The sequence below is a fragment of the Clinocottus analis genome, unplaced genomic scaffold (assembly GCF_023055335.1).
Source record: "Clinocottus analis isolate CAN_PGR_092001 unplaced genomic scaffold, fCliAna1.0.p SCAF_12, whole genome shotgun sequence".
Lineage (NCBI taxonomy): Eukaryota > Metazoa > Chordata > Actinopteri > Perciformes > Cottidae > Clinocottus > Clinocottus analis.
This window is the reverse complement of record NW_027175843.1, coordinates 4185922-4207500: the sequence shown is the minus strand read 5'-3', so window position 1 is coordinate 4207500 and position 21579 is coordinate 4185922. Positions and strand designations below refer to the sequence as shown.

At 42.6% G+C, this 21579-nt stretch overlaps 1 protein-coding gene across 2 annotated transcripts in view; it reads left to right on the top strand.

Moving 5' to 3' along the window:
• Positions 1-21579, top strand: part of znf385b (zinc finger protein 385B) — a 40047-nt gene that overhangs the window by 1194 nt on the left and 17274 nt on the right. The window contains exons 2-4 of one of the 2 annotated variants that reach the window (XM_068572189.1): positions 13848-13982; positions 14189-14332; positions 14739-14852. In XM_068572189.1, the coding sequence (XP_068428290.1) occupies positions 13850-13982; positions 14189-14332; positions 14739-14852 (391 nt within the window). In that variant the 5' untranslated portion in view covers positions 13848-13849. Of the gene's footprint in view, positions 1-13847; positions 13983-14188; positions 14333-14735; positions 14853-21579 lie in introns of both variants that reach the window. The other variant, XM_068572188.1, reaches the window with a different exon arrangement.

The following is a 21579-nucleotide window of genomic DNA, read 5'->3' as shown; positions in this document are numbered from 1 at the left end:
ATTTAAATTAAGTTTGTGTGAGGACAGGTGTGAGCATCCAAATACAAATGTAAATGTGTTTCATCCTTAAAGCAGTTTTTTCCTGGCAGACTAAAGATTGGGACTGACTGTTTTTTTCTACCTCATGTGGAACAGAGTTGGTTTGACCTGCAGTCTTTAATTATTAACATCTAAACACTTTAAAAAAAACTGTAATCAAATATGAAAAACTCTTACTTATTTCTTTAAAATGAAGACTGAAGAAGAGAGCAGACAGACATAATCTCTTGTGTGTATTGACCAGGCTTCATTGTTTTCTGATAATCCCTTACAACTCACACACACACACACACACACACACACACACACACACACACACACACACACACACACACACACACACACACACACACACACAGCACAACCAGTCTGAGTCATCCACATTTGTCCTGCATGTCTCTCTCTCTTTCTGTCACAGAGATGTTGTTAATTTTCACATAGGTGACAGTATGACAGGCTGAGTTTGCACGCATGTGTGTACGTGTGTGTGTGTGTGTGTGTGTGTGTGTGTGTGTTGATCAGTCTGACACCTGATCAACTGGACTGTAATGGCCCCTGCAACTGAAAGGGTCCTGAACCCTGATTTTCCTTTTAAAACACATCTTTCTTTGCTTTCCTTACCTCCTCCCTTCCTTCCCTAACCTTTCCTTGTTTACCTCCATCTTTTTTTTCCAACACCTCCATTTTTTTTAAACTACTTTTCCTTTGTGACCTGGACACTGATTTCCAGGTCTCTTCCATCTCCTCCGTCGTCCCGTACAAAATGAACGACACCGCCATCCTCATGTCCTTTCCTTCCTTCCTCACTTAGCAGAGAAATTTCGCCCTCAGTGTCTTTCCTCCTGCCCATCTTTGTTTTGATGTGAGGACCTTCTGTCTGTGCTTCTTTGACCATTGTGAGACTAATTAACTTAATTAAAGTCTTCTGTTTGAGACAGAAGGGGAAAGCTGACAGTCTGAGGAGAAGCAGGGCCACGTTCACGCTGAGCTCATCGTCCAATCACGAGACAGAAACACCGACTTGTCGTTTCTTGATACTATTCCGCTACTGGACCATATTAACCGACTGTCAGACTCCATTTATTGCTTGTTATTCAGTCTGGACCTGCCGTTCGGTTGTACTAACCTCCTCAAACCAAACCTCAGGGGCCGAAGCACTCCCTTCTCCACAGAGGGAGACAGAAGGGAAACACTGCGTTTACGGGCGAGTCGTTGATGCGTTCATGGATCTCATCTTCGGCCTTTTCCATGTTTCGAACTCCACACAGGAAGCGGGAGGGATTAGACGCAGAGCCGCAATGTCGGCTGAATTCTTTTCTAGCATTTCCTGCAAGACATCCTAACGGTGCATCCTTTCAGGTTGAGGTTTCTCCGAGACACAGGCAGTCATGCAGACGCTGAGGTTTGAGGCAGCCGAACAATCGGTGGTACGGCTGCATGGGGCTCATGCACATGCGCCACTTGGTTACCATTCCCTTGCATTGGAAGATTGGGCGGTGATGTGGGGCCCCCGACAGAGGACTGACACAGGCAGGGGTCTTGGTCCTCAACACTTCAGGTACCTGATACTTGGGAGGCACATGTTGGTGAGGACCTACAACTGCACCACGCTGGCCCATGTCAAGAGTCGGCGAGTTAGTGCAAAGGTTATATTGCAACCCTTGTTCTATGAATGCAGGTGGAGCCCTCCACCAAGGTCACCCTGCTGCTGCCACTACAGAAGGCGGAGGCTTTTCAGTGGGAACATTTGTGCTCGTTATTGGAGGAGAGTATCACCCATAGAGTCCAGGGCTACGCTTGTGAACATGAACTAGGGTTACAATATCGTAACCTTTGTTTGACAAACTGATTTCACCTATACTGATGAAATGATTAGACGGTAGTTAAGACGCACAAATTAACTGATTGTGAGTAGCTTTGAGAGCCTGGTAGTTTGCATTGTACAGTGCAGCAAAGCTACATGTATCATACTGTAACACTCTCTCTTGTTCTCCTCCACACAAATCAATTTTACCTATTTATAGAACATGACAACAATACTAAACACTGTGTGTTTGTGTTTGTGTGCCAGGACTCCAGCAGTGGGCAGATTGAGAGGCAGCATGTAGTTACGTCAGGACAGATTAGTTTGGAGACCAGCAAAGAGCGCACGCACACGCACACACACACACACACATGCGCGCTCACGCACACGCATAGCAAGCAAACTGTTGTTTCAGTACAAAATCTAACCTCACTCTGAGTCATGAATGTGTGTAAAAACTTGTTATGAACTCATAAATCCGGGCGCAACATAGTTTTGTGCTTGCTCTGAAGTTTCGATGATGTGACACACACGCAAACACTCACACCCTCACACACTCACACGCACACACACGCATACACACGCACACACACTCACACACACACACACACAGCTGTGTTCCCCCCAAAGTTGTTTTTCTGTCACTGTAGCAGTAATACTGAGAGTATTGCAGTATGTGGAGTACTGTGTGTGTGTGTGTGTGTGTGTGTGTGTGTGTGTGTGTGTGTGTGTGTGTGTGTGTACATACCTAGCTAGGTGTTGTCTACCCTATGGAGCGCTAACAGCTAGCCACCTCATTACTCCCATTCTGTCTGCTGTGATTTATGGACCTTCCTACCTGTGTGTGTCTGTGTGTGTGTGAGAGTGTGTGCACCTGCTCCCCATGTTGTCTCAGGAAGTTTTAATTAATTTCCCGTCATGTGACGAAGAGGAAGTGATGACAGTAATGAAATGTGATTTGATGATTATCATCAAAAATGCAATTAGTGGCCTGAAGGCAATCAGACAGAGAGAGAGAGAGAGAGAGAGAGAGAGAGAGAGAGAGAGAGAGAGAGAGAGAGAGAGAGAAGAGAGAGAGTGAGAGAGAGAGAGCGAGAGAGAGAGAGAGAGAGAGAGAGAGAGAGAGAGAGAGAGAGATCACCTCTAAAACTAGCACAAACACAACGATGATAAAAAAACGGTGGGGACACAGATTTGAGTTGATGAATTCCAGTTTGGTGAAAACTTTCACTTCCTGTGCAGCGCGTCAGTCAAAAGTCCTTTTTTTCTAAATGATTAGTTTGATATTCTGATTCTGATGTTGGAGTCAAATCCTCAAACCAGCGGCCTCCAACACTGTGTATTCATGTCGGGCTGTTAGACTGGAAGAGACGGTTACAGAGAACAAATCAGGTGTTCACACAGTCAGAAGGTGCTGAAAACAACTTTATTTAGTACGATGTGACTCACAACCCACACAGTTATTCTTTCAGGTCAAAGGCAGAAGAATAGCAGAGTGTTAAAATACTTTAAAAAGATGTCAAAAGTAGAGGTCACGCATTCAAAAGTCTTACGTAAATAAAAAGTACAGAATGATCTATTTCACATGTATATTGATGCAATAATCTACGCCAAGCATTTCAACCAGGCTTTACACTGCTGCCCTCTTGATGCAAAACATTTAATAATTCATTAGTTGATTGTATTTGGTATGAATAATAAAAAGAGTACAAAGTAGCATAAAAGGGAACTACTCAAGAAGAGTACAAGTATTTAAAAAAAATTCTACTCGCGAGTCATAAACGTTCCACAACTGGGTTAGCCCAAATCTGTAAGAATGTAGAAGGATAATAGTGAGGTGAGTGAGCCTCCGTCAGAGTGTGCGTGCTGGGTTGGTGGGCAGATGAGACTATTTATTGTCCAGAAAAATGCTTCCTTCAACAACCTGTGGTGAAACCTGAAACTGTGTGTAAGCCAGCGCACACGCACACACCTGTCGGCTCTATAGGCACCCAGAGAGAGAGAGAGAGAGAGAGAGAGTAAAAAGTCTATAAAGGAAAAGTTTTAGGTGTGTGTGTGAAAGAAAGTGCATACGTAAATAGGACGGCAGTGATGAAGTGTTTCCTTGTGACTCTAAGGTTATTATACACACTCATGCACGTACATGCATGCATGCGCACACACACACACACACACACACACACACACACTGAGGATGTGAAGGTCACACTGACACATACTCACACTTACACACTGTGTCACCAGTTGGGGGGCTTCAGGTTGCAAGGTGTCATGGAGTTTAACCTCTGAGACAGACAGCCGGACCACATCCTCACGAATCCATCCGTCCCAGGTCGCGTTCATAAAGCTTAGCATAAAGACTGTTGAATGAAATGGTTCAAATGGTTCACATCTATTGTTGCAATCGACAAGTCGGAAAGTCTCTTTGAGTGCGACCTTTCGGACTCAAAGGGAAGGACCGCCGAAATGAAGAAGTCCAACATGTTATAGTCCACGGCCGAGGAAAGTCGATATTTGTGTTCTTGTATTCCACTCTCTCTCAGCCAGAAACCAAAGAAATGAATCAAAAATGTATTGTATGTAATCACGGGCTGATTTCCTGTTGCCGACCCTTCCTGTCTCCGTTTAACCCGCTATACCGGACTCCCGGTGAACCGACCTTCCTTTCTGATCCTGACTCTGTTGTGCTCTTCTTGCTGTATCCGGAGATTCGAATAAAAGGTCAAAGATCCCTGGAGTCGCGTGTGTTGCACTTGGTCCAGATACAACGTTACAAATAGTGCATTCTTTATAGACTATTTTCGGCGGCACTGTGGATGGAGGGTCCAAAACAGATTTGTTTTCAGATTTAGGAAGCTTATTGCAGACTTTACTCTCAGACTGCTTCTGTGTCAGCAGGAAAATTACAGTAAAGTTAATCTTGTTAAATGCACAAAGTCACAGTGTCCCTAATGTGAAGGTGACACATATATATATATATATATATTGAGACACAGCCTTTCCCAACATCCCCCTCTCCATCTGCTTTGAACCTCAGTTTGTCGTTTTTAAATCCTTTTAAGAGTTCGAACAAACGAGTGTGTACTGACTTAAACCACCTGCCCACCAAGGTGTGCGTTTCCTTGTGTGTTTCTCGTGTTTCTTCTTCCATTAGTTGAGTGGAAAAGCTGATGAATGTTTGATGAGTCAGCATGCTGAGAAGAAGGAAGTGACGTCACAGCCGTCCTCTCGTCTTTCGGGGCCGGGTTAAGGTTTTCCGGCAGCAGCTTTGTGTCCTAAACTTTGACCGTAAATACCACAGACGCTCTCCGTGATGTACTTGTCAGTACTGAGGCAGAGTTTGTAGTATTGAGGTTTAGAAGGAATTTGTACATATTAAATAATGTTGACCAAGAAATGTTCGTCAAGGAAGTGATACGACAAAAGAGGACGAACATGGGTTTCCACTAACCTGGATCGGTCCGCTTTATCTGAATTCCTGCCAATCTGAACCAAATCTCTTTAGCTGTGTCTGCTTCACATATAAACTGGATAACCAGCTGGAACAATTCTTAAACAATACATGTCTAATCAAGCAGACATATTTGACACCATTAACAGATCAGTTTAATAATAATGGAGGGTTCAAATATTGCAGAAACGGCTACAATGAGCAGAAAAGGTCTGCAGGGGACAAAACCTTTTTTTATGCTTGCCATCACGACACATTGTCACACCAGCAAGTCGAATTAAGCAACTTGCTCCTGTGCTTTAAAACTATGTCTTGTAACAAACACGTGATGCATAAACGTTATATTTCCATTGCACTTTTAGGATGGTTTTCCACGGCTTTAAGGTTTGCTTGGCGCTCCTTTTGTTTAAATGACCCTGTTGCGCTCTTGGCTTTCTAGAACTTGCTTCAGGTTTTCTTTCCTCTAAAGAATTCTGCCCGGCACCGGACACTTGGAGGGACGAGGAGAAAACAAGAGCCGCCAAAACTGACCGACCGACAGTTCTTGTGTTCTCTTATCTCTGTAAAGCCACCGAAGCCCCGACAGATGTAGTTACATTTTTGAAGAGCCGCACATCAAGTGCGTTAAGTGTGTAACGTCAGTCAGCTGATGACACCTGAGCCAGTTCCATTTCCTGAATGGAGACGACATGAGATGAGGCCAACCGTTGGGCTTTAGATTATTCTGTCACGTAGACCCGAAGGCCAACAACAAACATCCATGCTCAAAGTGTGTATCTTATTCTTATGCACACTCCCACTGTTGACCTCAGTGTCACACACACACACACATGCATGCATGCATGCACACACACACACACACACACACACACACACGCACACTGAGTCACAGGGAGTTCCCAGGAGTTCAGTGTTGTCCTGAGAGACGCTCCAGCAGGGAGGGGGAAAAATCAGACTACTGTCAGGAGATGTTCAGATGAGTGTGAGTGGTAATCTTTATTATTAGAACACAGATTAAACTGATTGAGCTACCACACACTCACAGATACACACACGCACACACGCACGCGCTCATACACACACAAACATGTGCGCACAAACCTACACATACACATGCACGCACATACACACACTCAAAACACTTATCTGTGGATTATAATCCCAATCCCACAATCCCCTTCTGGCTCGACCAATCATGTTCCGTCAAATCCTGCACAGCATGCTGGGTAACCTACATGCAGGGGCGTGTATATGTGTGAGTGTATACGTGTGTGTGTGTGTGGGTGTGTGCACGTGTGTGTGTGTGTGTGTGTGTGTGTGTGTGTGTGTGCGCGCCTGTGTTAATCCCTGACATGTTTTTAATAGATGAACATCTGGTTTATCTGTATGACTGTGAGGCTTCCTGTTCAAACAGGAAACATGAATCAGTTATAAATATTCACTTTTATCCCAAATGAGTTCACTTTTCTTTTGGCACAATTGCAAGAGGACTAAATGTGAAGCTACAGTCAGCCACCGTACGAAGTGTAGTTTAGCATAAAGACACAGAAACAGGGGAAAACAGCGAGCCTATCAGTTTTTCTCAGTGCTGCCGTGTCAACATACGTCTGTTAAATGCATTGCGTCTTTAAAAAAAAAAGTCAGTCTTCACAGGATACGTGACCGCCGCACTTGGATCACGTGGCTAACGGCACTAACAGCACACATGGCTAACAATTGACATAATGCACACTTTTGCATTGGAAAAGAACAGCAGCCTCCTGGATGAAAGTCCTTTTTTAGTCAGCTGTTTTCTCAATGCTAAGCTATGCTAACCAGCTCCTGGCTGTACCTTCATTTTTTTTTTTTTTTTTTAAAACTCTCAGTATGAAAGCATATGAGTGTGTTGGGTCCTTTGGGTCTGCACCTTTTGTAAGCGGTAGTACGAGTTCCGCTCTCAGCGTAAAAGCTTTTTATTCTCCTTCAACAGTATGTGTCAGGTCTCGATGGAGCGGAGCGGCTATTTATATAAGGAACAGAAGTCACGGTGTCCTGGAGTAGAGGTTTGAAATGACTGAGAAACCTCACTGTACCTGCTCTGTGTGTGTGTCTGTGTGTGTGTGTGTGTATCTGTGTGTGTGTGAGAAAAATCCCTGCTGCGATATGTTAACTATACAACATGTTGTCAGTTGTGTAAACAGTAACTCAACCCAACTCTGATACGTCTGAGAGTGAACAATAAACAGTGAGGCTGGACTCTACATATTCTTGTAGACTGAAATCAGTTTATTGCCAGTATGATGTTATCGGTTGCAGCCTAAAACCCGCTGAGCTTCAACGAGTGCCTAATCCAGCCACACGGCTGACCTGACAGATGGGCTGAAGAACCAGCTCCTGTCTGACAAAAGGGGAAGTTGGAAAGAGTCCCTTTTAGAAACCCACCTGGCATGTAGATGGAGAATAGAGAGACTAGAGTTCACCTTTCATCTGTCTGTTTGTCTGTCTGTGTGTGTGTGTGTGTGTGTCATAGTTTCCCAGTCCACAGTGACATCACCGCCTGCGGTGTTACCACACAGCGCTTCCATGACTACCAGAAAACAGACGGACAGGATGCTGGACCGTCTGCCAACCTGCCGTTCCACCTGTCTGACTCGTGGTTTTTCCATTTAGCTTACGTGGCTCCTCCATTCCCCCATCCGCGTCTTTCCCCTGCGTCTCTTCATTTTGAGGAGACCACAAATACTCGTAATGGAGGCCCCTTCACTGTCCTGCAATGTGCCGAAATAATTCAGTCACCATTTTAAGGACCAATTTATGTCTGATAAATGCTGCTCCAAAGGACCAATTAAATTAGTTTATTGCTCAAAGAACAGCACAATTGTGAGGGAGCAATAAGAACAGCTTTGAATATGCAAATAAAATACATATGTGTGTGTGAAAAGTTATAAGTAAAGAGTCTGATCTTTTGCAGAATGTTTCCGTGACTGTGCAGCTGTTTGGGTCAAAATATTTGGACAGGATTCCTCTTTTTCCTGAATGAGGAATGATGCATTTTGGCAACGGGAGATGACAAAAGAAGGAGAATGTTGGCTGGTGAAGAAAAAGTAGACAGAGTTGTCAGACTCTGGTTAGACAAACAGCTTTAGAGCCGGTATGGGCGTTGTTATGCTCGGGCTGTTTGTCCACCCTCCTGTCCTACAGTAATCCACTGATGCAATCATTTTTAAAGTAATTAATACAATATTCTTCATGTCGTTTCCATCGCCGCCCAATGAAGACAAACTCATCAAGAGGGTGTTGCCTTCTGGATAAAAACATGTACGTCATACCCTTGTGCTGCTTTGCCACGTTCAAGGTCATGCAACCTCCTCGATGATGGAGAACCGGGATTGATTTCTGGCTCGTTGTCCGGAGGAGGGAGGAAGCATAATTGAAGCATAATTAGCCGAATGGAAGGCACCTTATGTGTCCTCACCAATGTCTTCAGGTTACGGCCTCCTGCAGGTCTTCAGATTCACTGCAGTCTGAACGTTCCTGAACGTGTTCCCATCAGCTGGTTGTTGTTAGTGTCGGGGGAAAAGGGAGACAGTTAAAATATTTGTAATACAACAGAAAGAGTTGCGTTCTGTAGCCCGGAGAGCAAACTGAGAAACACACACAAAGCTGTGGGAGGAAGTCAGGTGACAAATCTGTGTGTAGGAAGGAGGCCGGTGTGTGAGCACCTCTTTTAAACAGTCCTTTTCTTTTCACCATTTTCATTCTATCGCTTTTTATAGCCTTGAAAGTGTTTATTATTGTCACTATAATGACATTCACAAAGTAGCATTAGTAGTGTTCTTTTAATTTATTTGTATTTATTGAATTGTTTTCGGTCCACGGCCAATCTTGTATACTACTGGACCCACATTTCTCTGGACCTCTCAGGGGTGTGGTGATTGATTAAACCCAATTATATGTATCATTTATTATATTATTCATTAATTCTAATTATTTATATTGATAAAGACATTTCTTTATCATTATTATCTTAAAACAAGCCTTCCCTTTGTCCTGTTATGGCCACATTCTGTATGTACATACTGATCAGCATGCAGGCCACACATCACTCATTGGAGGGTTAGAGAAGAATTAGAAGAATACTTCAAAATATAGTTTTTTTTACTTTAATATATATATTTTTCAGTATCCACACAAACAACTTGTTGTGAGCTGTTGCGTTAAGAGCGGTCTAGGAAAAACAGAGCTAATGTAAATGGTTTTGGATTATTTTCTTTGACTTCTTTAAGAAATTTCAGGTTCATTTTTTGAAACATGTCTCTGGACAAATATCGGTAATGAATTTATGTCCATAAACAATTCTAAAACTATATCTTAGGGTTGTTATACTTGTATTTCTCGGGGTGTAAGTCCCCCAGGTGGCGTTGTCGGTTCTCCTTTCATTACCATCCCCCTAAGGCCCCGTCACACAAACATTAAAGTGTATGTAGCAGTTTGTTTCAGCATCTCTGCTGCCGCCAGCCACTGCGCTGCGTACTGTGTGTGTGTGCGTGTGTGTGTGTGTGTGTGTGTGTGTGTGTGTGTGTGTGTGCGTGTGTGTCTGTGACCACTGTCATTACCAGCTACTGGCCTCAGGGTAAGAGACAGCCACTCTAAGACATCTCTCTCTGTCTTTTCACATCTCCATTAGTTTCTGTGTCCTGTCGTTGGTGTACCCTCAGGTTAGTGTGTGTGTGTGTGTGTGTGTGCGTGTGTGTGTGTGTGTGTGTGTGTTGTACACTCTCTTTCAGGAAACAGGGACATACATTAGTGTCCTCCTCTCTTTATCTTTTACACCCAGTAGGGTTTAGAGCTTTGGACCAATCAGACAAGCCCCTTGTCTGTTCACTCACTGACATTAAAGCAAGAAAAGATAAGATAGCTGATGGTTTAAACCCTTGCATTTCCATGTCTTGTGATTTCCAACATGTCAGATAAGTTGAAGGTCTCACACCGTTCTCCTTCAATCCTGAACAATAACTCATAACAGCTTTTATACTCCACTGAACAATAACAGTGCTGTTTAGTTCTTGTAAAGCTGACACGCATTTTAGACATAAAAGGTTTTCACGCATCAAGAGTCAAATAATTGTTAATGGTGAGTGGCGCTGTGATTGGTAACATTACATGTTCTGATTTTAACAATATGTAGTTCAATATATGGTTAAATATGCTTGTTTTCACTTTCTAGACAAGAGAAATGAATAGAAAATCTGTTTAAAGGTCTAAAGGTTCAGTGTGAATCTTAAAGGAACCAGTGCTCCTCCCTTATTTATCTCAAGGGAGATTGTTTTGAGAACATCCGTACAAATCATTTGTTCTATTAGACTAACATGCATGACATCGGTTCTGAGCGAAAACATCCGAAACAACACAGCTGTGAAAAATCCATAAACAGCAGCGGAGTGCAGATTCTTGTGCATGTGTGATAGCGTTATATTTCACTATGTAGTGATATGAAAGACTTGAAGAGGAGACTGAAACTCAGTCAAGTGTTTGTTTGCGCTCTGTTGACTCTCTTTGAAGTCAGAAAATGAAGAAGAAATATAGGTTGTTGTGAAGCACTCATGCCCTCACATTGTTGCTTGACTCTGTGTGTGTGTGTGTGTGTGTGTGTGTGTGTGTGTGTGTGTGTGTGTGTGTGTGTGTGTGTGTGCACACGCGCATGCGTCTCTGCGTCGGCTTATAACCCACAGCTGGCCTCTCTGATTACTGCCTGCCTGGTCAGCCTGGATTAGGTCCGCACACATATTACAACATAAGAGGTGAACACACATATTTCATTTCATTTCAATGCTGAATGTTCAGTTCACTGATTTTCTTTATCTGCGTCTTACTTTATGTGTGTGTGTGTGTGTGTGTGCGTGCGTGCATGCGTGTCTGTGTATATTTATTTACCTGTGTGTGTGTGTGTGTGTGTGTGTGTAGTGTGTAATTCCCAGCTCAATATAGCAGATATATTTAATCCTTCCCTTGCTAAAGCTGATGTCAGCATCAGCTGGCTCTGTGCATATTTGTGCGTGTGTGTGGGTGTGTGTGTGTGTGTGTGTGTGTGTGTGTGTGTGTGTGTGCATTTTGTAGCTAATTCATCACAGTGGCAGATTAACCAGCTGTCTGCAGAACATAAAGTCGACTACTAACAACCAGCTGGAAGAGAGAGAGAGAGAGAGAGAGAGAGAGAGAGAGAAAGAGAGAGAAAGTGTGAAAGCACTGCAGTCTACTTGCTAAAGATCTATGTTATGAGCATCAGTTACAAATGTTCCATTTCAAATTCAAGCAGCGATTTCCCAAATGTCTCCCTTGTTCACCTTGTTCACTACACATTAAACTAGTTTCCTTAATTGTGAGCAATAAGAAACGCGAATGCTTCATATTCGCCAATAAACTGTCGTCTTGTCAGCAGATTTTGCCACGTTGTTTCTGAGAAATCATGTTTTGTCCCTCAGATTGGCACGGTGGACGGCTCTAAATACCACAATACCCATGAGCCTCAGCCACCGTTGCTATGAAGAAGAAGCCAGTCAGAGGTGTGAATCCGAGTGGTAGCGAATTAAAAAAAACACGTTAGCTACGGAAGTCTTCCCACAATGACACAGAATCCCAAAGTAAATTTCTTTGAACAGCAGATTGTACAATTGGTTTTCTATACACTAATCTTTGGCTGCCACTGGCAGCGTATGTAACAGCATTTTAAGCTTCTTAATTGACAAAAATTGACAAAATGGAGTTGAAATTCACTTTTCACTTGTTTGTTTTTATGTACACAGTACCTTTCACTTTTCTTTTTTTCTTTTTCCAAAGAACCATGTATTTTTCAATGCATGGTGTTTTCAACCCACAGGGGTTTAATGCCTATTTGGTCATGTGACATTGCCCATGGGGGAAAAACGAATGAGACGTGAAGTAACGTCTCTCACTTCACAACTCTATGAAGATGACTTGTAGCGTTCTGGCATATTCAGAACACTTTGTCACTGTAATCAGAGAGGAACTGCGTGTAGCTGTAGCTGCTGTACGGTTTCTTAGCATATCCCCGCAGCCTGACCCGCGGCCATGGAATAACAGCGGTGGCTTCCTGGAAGGCTAAATGTAAAGTCAGTTCAAGTAAATTTTATTTATATGGAAAACATATTTGCCCCCGAAAGGGTTTTAATGTTAGCTAGTGAGCATGGCTGGTCCAGCTGGTGTGTGGATGTTGATAATGGAGACCTCTGTGGACCTTATGGGCACCAGTAACTGCAATACCACTCTATGAAATACACATCATGGTGAGGATACAATGTCTTCTCTGCCGTTGCAAAGTTAATGAGTTCATCCAACTCTGATCCGAATCTCTGTGAGATTTTAGATACAGCGGTAATGGATGTAGGTCATGGCAATATAGATAACTCTGAGAAAAAAAGAAAAAAAAAACGAGTGCGTGTGTCCTGTCAGATGTCATGTGACTTGGCAGTGCTGACAGGACAACAGATGGACACAGTCATGGACTGACCTACACACGCGCACACACACACACACGCACTGTACACTGGACACACACACACATATGTCATCCTTCCTCTCTCCTCTCCTCTTACTCATTACTTCATCACTCTCCCTGTGAGCGTTTGATGCTTCTCACTCTGCATCCGGTGTCGTTCAGGCCTCGCTCCGATCTGTCCGTCTGTCCGTCCACCTGCCCGTCCCGCGGTGAATGACTTTCAGGGTCATTACTCGTTGAGCGTCAGCTCGGTATTCATTGCTGCGGTGTTGGATCACCGTTGTCTTTCATCTCCAGAGGTTTCGGTGTCGTGTTGTTGGGATTTAGGGTTGGGGTAAATATCTCAATATGTATTCCCTGATGTCCATTTTTACCACGGGTTTTTGTAGTGATCTGTTTTTAGCTGCTCAAAAATGAAATTCATCCGCATTACTGTTGCTGGCAAGGTAACCTTAACACACCAGGCATCAGTCAACATGCTGGCAGTAACAGTCGCAGTTAGGTCTCTGAGCTTCTTTCCAATTTTTTTTTCTCCATGTACTGGGCAGTTTACTCCCCCGCGAGCATTTAGTTTTCTGGATCGTCCTTCATTTCATTTTAATTTATTCTCCTTCATTCACGTGTTATTGAAGATGGATAAAAAAAAAAAGCTTTCACAGCTAACAAGTTTGCAAATTGTGACAATGAACTCAGTTTATTTAAAAGACATCATATAACTGTCACATAAGTTGATAATGTATGACAATATAAAATATGTCTTCATAGGGTTAGTATTAATTGTGGACAAATACAGTGTATTATAATTATTGAAATGTCCGTACAACTACTTTATATGCAATCATAACCCATTTTAAATTACTTTAAAATTCTAAATTCATTTGTTTAAAGGGTTACCCACTCTCGATCACTTCATTTTAATGAACTATTTATTATGCGTTGGCATTTCAGGTGCTGTTTTTTTGGATTGTTTATCTCTAGATTATATACGCCTTACATAACATTAGTTATCACCATTCATGCACCTTTCTCTATTTCTGCTTCTTCTTCTTCTTCCTTAGGGATGAAGACTCCTCTCAGCCCCGGTCAGCTTCTGGAGCGGGGACAAATCTTTGCTTTTGAAGGGATGTGTCAAGAGTTGGTGGACCACCCAACACCGACAACCAGTCTCTCTGTCCGGCAGACTTCATCACCAGGTGATCGACATGGTCCAGCACCAATGCTCTGTATTATCTGCTGTTTCCAACCTTCCTTTTCTGCTTCAGTTTGACACATTGTTGTAGTTTGATTCAACTGAGGGGGGTTCTCCGGCAGTCTCACTGCTCGTTGTAGTGCTTTCTCACAGTCTGACATCCTTGTTGTTTTCTCCCACAGTCTGATTCTTCATGTTGTTTTCTTCCAGGTCAGAGCGGGGCCTACTCACTGTGTGAGGTGTGTAACCTGCAGCTGGCTTCTTCTGCTCAGGCTCAGCTGCACTACAATGGCAGGTCTCACCTCCGGAGAGTGAGGCAGCTCCAGGCTAGAGAGACTGGACAACAGGCAGCAGGTACACTACCACCACTACTGTCATGTGATTGTAATGGTAGAAGTATACGCGAAAGTAGTTTTTAACAAACAGCTTACGAGGCAATAATGAACAATAATAAAATAACTACTGAATGCGACTCTCAGACCCAACCCAGGACCTGAAGCTGTGTTTTTGCTTTATTTCAACCACTGCAGATCAGTGGCTAACTCCAAGACATGCAGCAGTAGTAGTACTAGTAGTAGTAGTAGTAGTAATAGTAGCAGCAGCAGCAGCAGCAGCTGCAACAATGGTATGAGGAAGAGCTGTGCTATCAGTAGCAGCAGCAGTCACAGCAGCAGCAGTAGTCGTAGTATTAGCAGCATTAGTTTTTTATTGTCAGCTTATTATATGATACAATAGGTCTTGGTGTCTTTGTTTCCAGCAGGGGCTCAGTCTAGGTCTCTTCCCCAGGCCACAGGGCTCAGCTCCCAGCCTAGAGGACTTACTCCGACCCCAGGCCTCAGTCCAGGCCTCAGCGCTCCATCCAGAACAACTGCAGGTAGGACCAGTGCTTCTACTACTGAATGCATGTCTTCTGTTAAATGTTTCACTTGAACACACAACAAAGACCACAGCTGACCTAAATGAGAGGAAACAAGTAGTCTGACTGCCTGTCTGCTGAGTGAGAGTGACTTTGGCTCATTCATCATCAACAGCTGCTGCCATCTGGGAGAGGTCAGAGAGTGTGTTGGTACGCAGATTGACCCTGAAAGACTAAACCGATCCTGCATTAACTCAGATCATCACTGCGGTTTTATCTTTATCTGGGTATTGTTAGCTCCATCCAGACACCTGTCACTCACGTTGACAAGTGGATATATATTTTAGTCCTGCTTACCACTGTTTAAACACTGTCCTATGGATAACGTTCACAATATACATGGTCGCTGAAATGGACTGAACATCTCAAAGTTAATATGTGAATCTATATCTGTTGTGTTTTGAGGATGAATTGGTACTCGGAGATGTTTACGCTTGGTTTTTGTCAGTGCTGTTAAATAATTGTCCAGCAAAATACTCCAGTCAAAAACACTGGGTTAAATGATGTAGAGGTGTAATTTGTGCACTTGAGAGGTACTGGTAAGTGGATTTTGTTACCTTTGGACAGAGTCAGGCTAGCTGTTTCCAGTCAGTAGAAGCCAATTTTTTTGTGCACTTCAAACATCATAAAGTGTCGCCAACTGTTTCCATCTGCTTCCTGACTTAATGCTAAGATAAGTAAACTGCGTGTGTTGTCTATAAGACGCGGATGTAGTTATTGAGACGTCACCCATTGGTTTGTGGACTACCGTTTTGAAGCCTTTGCCATTTTCGCCATCTTGGATTTCCGCCGTCGCCGTCTTGATTTTTTGAACAGAGTGACCATATTTGGACTGGGGAAGAGTGATGGAGATGGCCTGTCATTCTCAAGGTAGACCTGCCCTAAAGCATACTCTGCTTTCCATACAATCTGACCTTGTTTTGGTCAGTAGAGAGAATGCACTGCAAGGCACTTTAGCATTGCCGTCACTGGTTAACTGATGAACTGACTGCTGGTTGTAGCTTCATATTTAATTCACAAGCATGAGATGGTATTTGCCTTTTGCTCTAAATCTGTAAACATAGTTCACAGAATGTCAATATATTCCTTTAACAAAACAATGATTATTGGGGAATAAAACACTTGTGTGTCTTGTTGTATTGGTTTTGATATACCTGTTCAGTTTCATGAGCAGCAGTGTTTTCATTATTCTTATGGTTTAATCATTGCAGCAGGTTCCTTAGTGCCTCCAGCGCCCTCTGCTGCTTAGATTACAGCTGAAGCTTTTCACATTGCTTGACTCTCTTTGGTTCTGTGATCAGCTGTGAGAGGAACAGTACCAAAACGTCTTGAGCAATGCAGACCCAGTTTTTGAAGTCAAACTGCTGGTCAACAGAGCGAGCATGTGCTGTGCGATGCAAAGGAGTTAAAGTGGAGCAGACAGCAGCGGGTCATTAAACTGGGACATAGCACTGCTCGGCAACCGCACTGACATTTCTCAAAGACATCGCTCACATTGATTAATATCATGTCATTGTCTTTGGTGCTCAAGTATCCGTCTGCAGAAAAATCTACCATAATGACACCTGTATAGAAATCACCTTATAATACAGCGTTCCAGTTTGTTGTCCTTGTTTTTTCGTGATCTAGAATATATTGCAAAACTTCTCCCGGAAACCTGACGTTTTAGCCCCGAGTGAAGCTGACTTCCAGGTCGGTCTAAAAAAAAAGGCGACATCACTTGTATGGGGAAGTAAATGGAGATAAATAAGTTCCAAAGTCTTCACACACACACACACACACACACAGACAGACACACACACACACACACACACACACACACACACACACAGACCTAATTACAGGACATGAGAGGATAATGTCAGGAGAGACAAGAAACCGATACACAATCTCACACACACACACACACACACACACAGGTGCGTGTGCAGCAGCTGTAATTACATACTATGTGTCCATATCGGTGTACAGCCTACAATAACACTGATTAAAGATTAAATCTCTCTCTACTGAACACACACACACACACACGCGCACACACACACGCGCACACACACACACACACACACACACACACACACCACTCAGCCTGAATGGTAATGTCTCTCTGTCTCTTTCTCTCTCTCTTTCTCTCTCTCCCCCCCTCTCTCTCCGTCCATTACGTGATGCTCGCTCGACCATGAAAAGCTCTTTGGCCTGAACTCAGCTCCTCCAGGCCGGGCTGCGTGTGTGTGTGTGTGAGACGGTGACCTGGCTGGCTGAGCAGCCTATCAGCAGTTAGGTCAGATGACATCACAGCCAATACAAACATGGTTCCAGTCGTTCTCACAAAACTGCTGGAATCTGTTTGTTTTTTAATATCGTCTTTATGATTGTGTAAAGTCAAGTTACGTTTCCAATTTTCAATGTCGTCTCCTCTTCTCTTTCTTCTCACATGAACAATATACTTCCACACATTGTTAGCATTCATACAGATATCCCCAGAGATGGAAGAAGTACTCAGATACTTCAAGTTAAAGTATCAATATCATAATATAGAAATAATCCAGCAATCATACATATTAACTTACAGTATCAAAAGTAAAAGGACTCATTGGGTATAATCGTCCTGTCAATGTTATGTTCTTATATATTATATTACTGACTTAATTGCATACTTCATGTTAGCAGCATTTTTCATGCTCTAACCGGTGAAGAGCTAATTTCAACCACTTTAAAGACTGTTGCTTAGTTTAATGTAACAATGCATCATCATGTATGAGTTGGTTGTGTATTAAATTGGTAAAATAATAATATGATTGGTAGAATAAAAGTAGTAACTAGAGCTGTCTGATGAATGTTGTAAAAGCAACAATGTCTTCAAAAGTATAATATTTCACTCTCAGATGGAGTGGAGTTCTTCTTCCTACACTATGCGTGTAGGTGCACATCTATATGCCGCTCTAAAAAACAAAACACTTCAATAAATGTGTCATTTGAAGTTTAAAAAAGAAATCAACATTCACGAAACAGCTATAATATTAAGTACTTGATGATAATAACAAGAACACAAGCAACACAATGTTCCTCTGAAACCAACTGCTGCTTGCAGAACAGGAGTAGATGTACAAAGTACATCAAATTGTAATTAACTCATCGCTTGAGCAAACACACTTAGTTAATAATATGCACATTTGCAACTAATTAAGAAGCCGAGAGAACCAGACTACATAGAGGAGATCTGCGCTGTACTCTGCTTCACAATCCCACTCATCTGTGTTTTCTCCTGAAGTGGCGCTTAGTCACCACTAGGCGACAGCATACACACTTGCACCCAAACGCTGACACACACACACACACACACACACACACACACACACACGGTCACGGATGAAAAGAAGTGAATTCCCATGATTCGCATCAGTACAAATGAACATATATCAAGTCTCATGAGACTAATAAAGTTTAGGAAATCAAAGCGCCTCTCTTCTCTTAGTTTTCACTATTTTCTATGGGCAGAGTTGTTGTTGGTACTGAAGACGACAACAACAACAACAACAACAACAACAACAACAACAACAACAACAACAACCAACAAGTGTGCTTTGACTATCTTTGCTTTTCATGTGAAAGTGTGTGTGTGTGTGTGTGTGTGTGTGTGTGTGTGTGTGTGTGTGTGTGTGCAAGCTGACTCTAATGAGCTTTCCTGGGCTAATAGAGGTCAGCATGTCGTCCGGGTGATGCCTTCATACATAATGAGGAATATATGTTATTAATAGACACATATTGTTGTATGTGTGTGCGAGAGCGATGGAGAGACTGAGCAGGTGTTGATGTGTGGTTTTTCTCTTGATGTATTCAGCTGTTTATGAATAGACCCTGCTGACAGATTCACACACTCATAATGCTGACAATAGGCTCAGGACGGGGGAGGAAGGGAGGCGGCGGCTGCATATGACCAGATTTGAACCTGTGAGGTTTCAGCCCACATGACCCACATCCGTGACCACCAGTTGACCAACTTGTAACACACAACGTGTCTGTGAGGCCGGGCAGGACTGTTAGAGAACTGGCAGGACAGGTCAAAGTCTAGTGAAGGCATTGGAGGGACTAATCAAGGTCTTGTTGAAAACTGATACCAGTGGATGTAGTTAATGGATTGGTACTGGGGATTGGGAACTAATAGTCAAGGCTAAGTAGAAAACTGGTAGACTTAGTTAAAGTGTAGAAGATAACCGATAGGACTAAATCTAGTAAAGGTTTTGGAAGGATTATAACATATTTAGAGGAATAACTAGATTGTTAGAAGATTAGGACGGGTAAAGGGATTGGTAGTAGTCTACTAGACTTGTAGACGACTGATAGAACAAGTCAAGGTATTGAAAAGACTATTCAAGGTCAAGAAATACTAGTTGTACTCACGACATAATTGGAACAGTGGATTGGGAATTGTAAGGATGAGTCAAACATAAGAAGAAAACTGGTAGGACATCAGAACTAGTAGAGTTAGTAAACGAATTGTAGGACAAGTCAAGGTCGAGTAAAGGCATTAGAGGGACTATTTAAGGTCTTGTTGAAAACTGGTAATTCTAGTGGAGCCACTACAGGGACTGGGGACTGTTAGGACAAGTCAAGGTTATGTATAAAACTGATCAGACTAGTGGAGCTACTAAATGGCTGGTAGTATAGTCAACATCTAGTATATAACTAGAAATACTTACAGAACTAGAAGACAACTGGCAGGACACGTCAAGGTCTATTAAGGCATTGGAAGGACTAGTTGTGATCTAGTAGAAAACTGGTAATATCAGTGGAACTAGTACAATTAATGATACTGTATATTGGTGATTGGTTAGTTATGGTTAAGTAGAAAAAAAATAGTAAGACTAGTGGAACTGTGGGGCTACAATGCTGGTTGGACTGGTGTGGTAAAAACACTGGTAACTAGCAGAACTAGTAAATGACCGGGTCTAGGTCTAGTAAACAAGTAAGGGGACTGGTAATTGTAGATTGGACTAGTCAAGGTAAAGTATATAATAGTAGGGTTTATTGTTTGTTATATTTTTCTCACTGTCATTATTGCAAACTTGCTTACTTCTTTTTTATTGTTCTTTTTTCCCTTTTGCTCTATATTGATTCTTTGGTTCGTTTTTTGTTTTTGTTTATTCATTTGCTGTTTCTATCTTTTTTTTTTTTATCTCTTTCATCCTATTCTGCATTCATTCTGCTTTTTGTTCTTCATAATGAGCGACTGAAAGCTCCTCTCCTCCTCTCACGATGCCACGAACTGGCTGAGAGCTGGCGAGCGGCGCAGACACAGCGAGACAGTGAAAGAGGGATTTCCACTGAGACCGAATGGCTGTCATAACCCGCTCACCCCGAATATCATCACCTCAGTGATTCAAATACACTCTGTCTCTTCCTCGCAGCGCGGCGGTCGCCCTCCTCGATCCACACAAGTGTCCCTCAGCGTTCACGCAGACAGACAGACAGTCAGGTGGCGATTCTCTGCGGTTTGGTTTGGCTTTTCTCTTCTTTGCTTTTTATTATCGGGGGAGCAGATGAGAGAGGGGAGAGGGGGGAAGGAGGAGGAGGAGGTGATTCAGCTGTCTCCCCGCCGATGATGTGGAGTAGTTTCCTGACTCGAGGTAGGAAATCCTTCTTCTGTCTCATTTGTCGGCGCTCCACTTATGCCTTTTGGATTTTCAGGGATTACATGACCCGCAGGTTGTGACCTGGACTCAAACTGAGAACTGTCTCTCTGCTCAAAATGTGAAGACTGTCATCGTCTTACAGACATAATCAGCTGTTCATCAGAGCTGGATTATAATTGTTATGACGACGTCACATTTTTTTGGAGCTATTTTGTACTTTGCTGTAGTGTTATGACAGTTCATCTGATCAACCTAATCAGTGCAATGCTATTGATCTGCTTTGGCTTGAAGCTAAAATATCTTGTTTTCTCTCGGTTGTGGTGTAAAGGTTGTGCTATTGACAAGAGGAGATGAGATGAAAGATGATGGAAGCTGATAAAAGATGATGGAAGCTGACATTGATGTCGCTAGACTCAATATTTGTAATACTAGGTTGTATATAGACATGATACTATAATTGAGTATCATTTACACTCATATACTTTCAGATAAGATACACACAAAATATAGATTTTTATCTTTGCAGACATTTGGTCCTAAACCAAAAGTATTTGACCTGCTGATGCAACTGTATATAAAGGTTATGGGATCACCAAAGTTGTTAAAATGAATGTTGAAAGGAACACAATAAAAATCAAAAACATAAAAATATAGGACACTGCAGTAAATTGTGGATATTTGGGGTACAAGACAACTAAGAAACCTGCTGTTATGTCGCTACTTTGATAATGATTTTACTATTTGGGCTGCCAGTTGCACATCCATGTTAAGAGTTACTCGTCATTTTTTGTGTGTTTTCCTACTAAAGCCAACAACACGTGTCAATTTCCAAAACCTCTGTCTTGACAAACAACTCAGTTAGGTTTCAGCAACAAAACAAATATAACCGTGGAAGTGCCGTAACTGACGTACCTCATGTGACAAGTAAATCAATGCTGAGCTGTAATCTCACACGGGAAATTGAACAGCAAATGTGAACTTCACGGTGGTGCCGTGACGTCAGAGGATCACCGCTTTCCGTGGGATTCGTCCTCCGAGGATCTCGCACGTCG